Raw genomic sequence first — 1,303 nt, 5'->3', positions numbered from 1 at the left:
TCGCAGCCCAATTCGTAACCACTACGCTACCAGAGCTCCATATATATATATATAATACTTTCATGGGAAGTATATTTAATATAAATTAAATCCCACACTAAGAACATTGCATAAATGTACATAAATCATACATTATATGAGGAATCTTGAAACATTTGTGGGAAAATTACATTACCTTTTAATTCCACTATTTCCCCAAATTTTTAAGCCCCCTTATATCTATGAAGTTTCAAAAAAAAATTTATAAGGTGAATTAATCACTTTTAAATTAGTACTTTTATTTTAAAAAATAACTGTGAATTTGGAAACTGACTTAACATCCCAAGATAGATTGACCCCTACATAGGAAATGGCGGGTAAGCTGATTATCTGTGAAAGGGATCATGTGCTCGAGTTTCTACAATGCTTTTTGATATATGGCTGTATTCATGATTTTCTTTCTCCTCTCATCTCCCAGTGGAATGGAGCATGTTGAAAGACTTTTCTCCTTTGGCTGGAGAAATCATCATGGAGAATCTGCAGACCCTGAGATGCACAATCACAGGGCTTACAATGGTAAATGCCTCCTCCTCTTATGAGACATCCTCGCCCTGTCCCTGAGGTTTGTGTTGGGATTTGGATAACAAATGTCTATTCTGGAAGCAACAGGCAACGCCCAGTCCTCTGGCAACAACTGCCACTCGTTAAGCGTGATATGTCTGGTATCCATAATCTGAATTTCACAAAGGAGTAAGCAGACAGCATGAACCATTTTGTAAACTGTCATGTTCTGAGGAGATCAGAAAAAACAGGCCTCATGCAAGCTTTGAAAGCTGCTGCTTTCTGGACCACAGTCTAATCTTCTAGGGGATCAAAAGGCTCTGGGAGATCCAATTTTGACTCCCTGTCTGATGGTGAAAATAACAGCCTCATCTAACCCTCACCCCCACAACCTCGGTTGAGATCAGTCATCAATTGGAGTCACACAATTTCCTGAGAGAAATCCTTTACCCTTGATTTAAAAAATAAAAAAAAAATCCGCCTAAATAAGTTCTCACAAAGAAGAAACTATATATGGTAAAGAGACATTTCTCAGTAACCTGAACCAATTTAAACTATAAATGAAAAACTGGAACAAACTGTGCTCATTTATTTAACCTATCTAAACTCAAATATTAATTATTTATGGAGCTATAACCCATACCCAAAACACAAAAATAAAAACAGCAAATTAGTTCAAACTGAATAGACCCCGTATTTTCTCAACCAATTTAAATGCAACAAACTAGATCAAATATATATATACAAAATATTTTTAATTATA

General features: G+C 35.7%; 1 protein-coding gene across 1 annotated transcript in view; it reads left to right on the top strand.

The window, feature by feature from the left end:
* The window catches only part of ANKFN1 (ankyrin-repeat and fibronectin type III domain containing 1), a 222,935-nt gene that overhangs the window by 146,773 nt on the left and 74,859 nt on the right, over positions 1–1,303 (top strand). Inside the window, exon 7 of the mRNA XM_006833645.1 lies at positions 458–555. Coding sequence (XP_006833708.1) covers positions 458–555 — 98 coding nt within the window. The remainder of the gene's footprint in view (positions 1–457; positions 556–1,303) is intronic.

Source organism: Chrysochloris asiatica, unplaced genomic scaffold (genome assembly GCF_000296735.1).
Source record: "Chrysochloris asiatica unplaced genomic scaffold, ChrAsi1.0 scaffold00007, whole genome shotgun sequence".
NCBI lineage: Eukaryota > Metazoa > Chordata > Mammalia > Afrosoricida > Chrysochloridae > Chrysochloris > Chrysochloris asiatica.
Note: the sequence above shows the minus strand (reverse complement) of the source record. Positions and strands in the feature narration are given on the sequence as shown.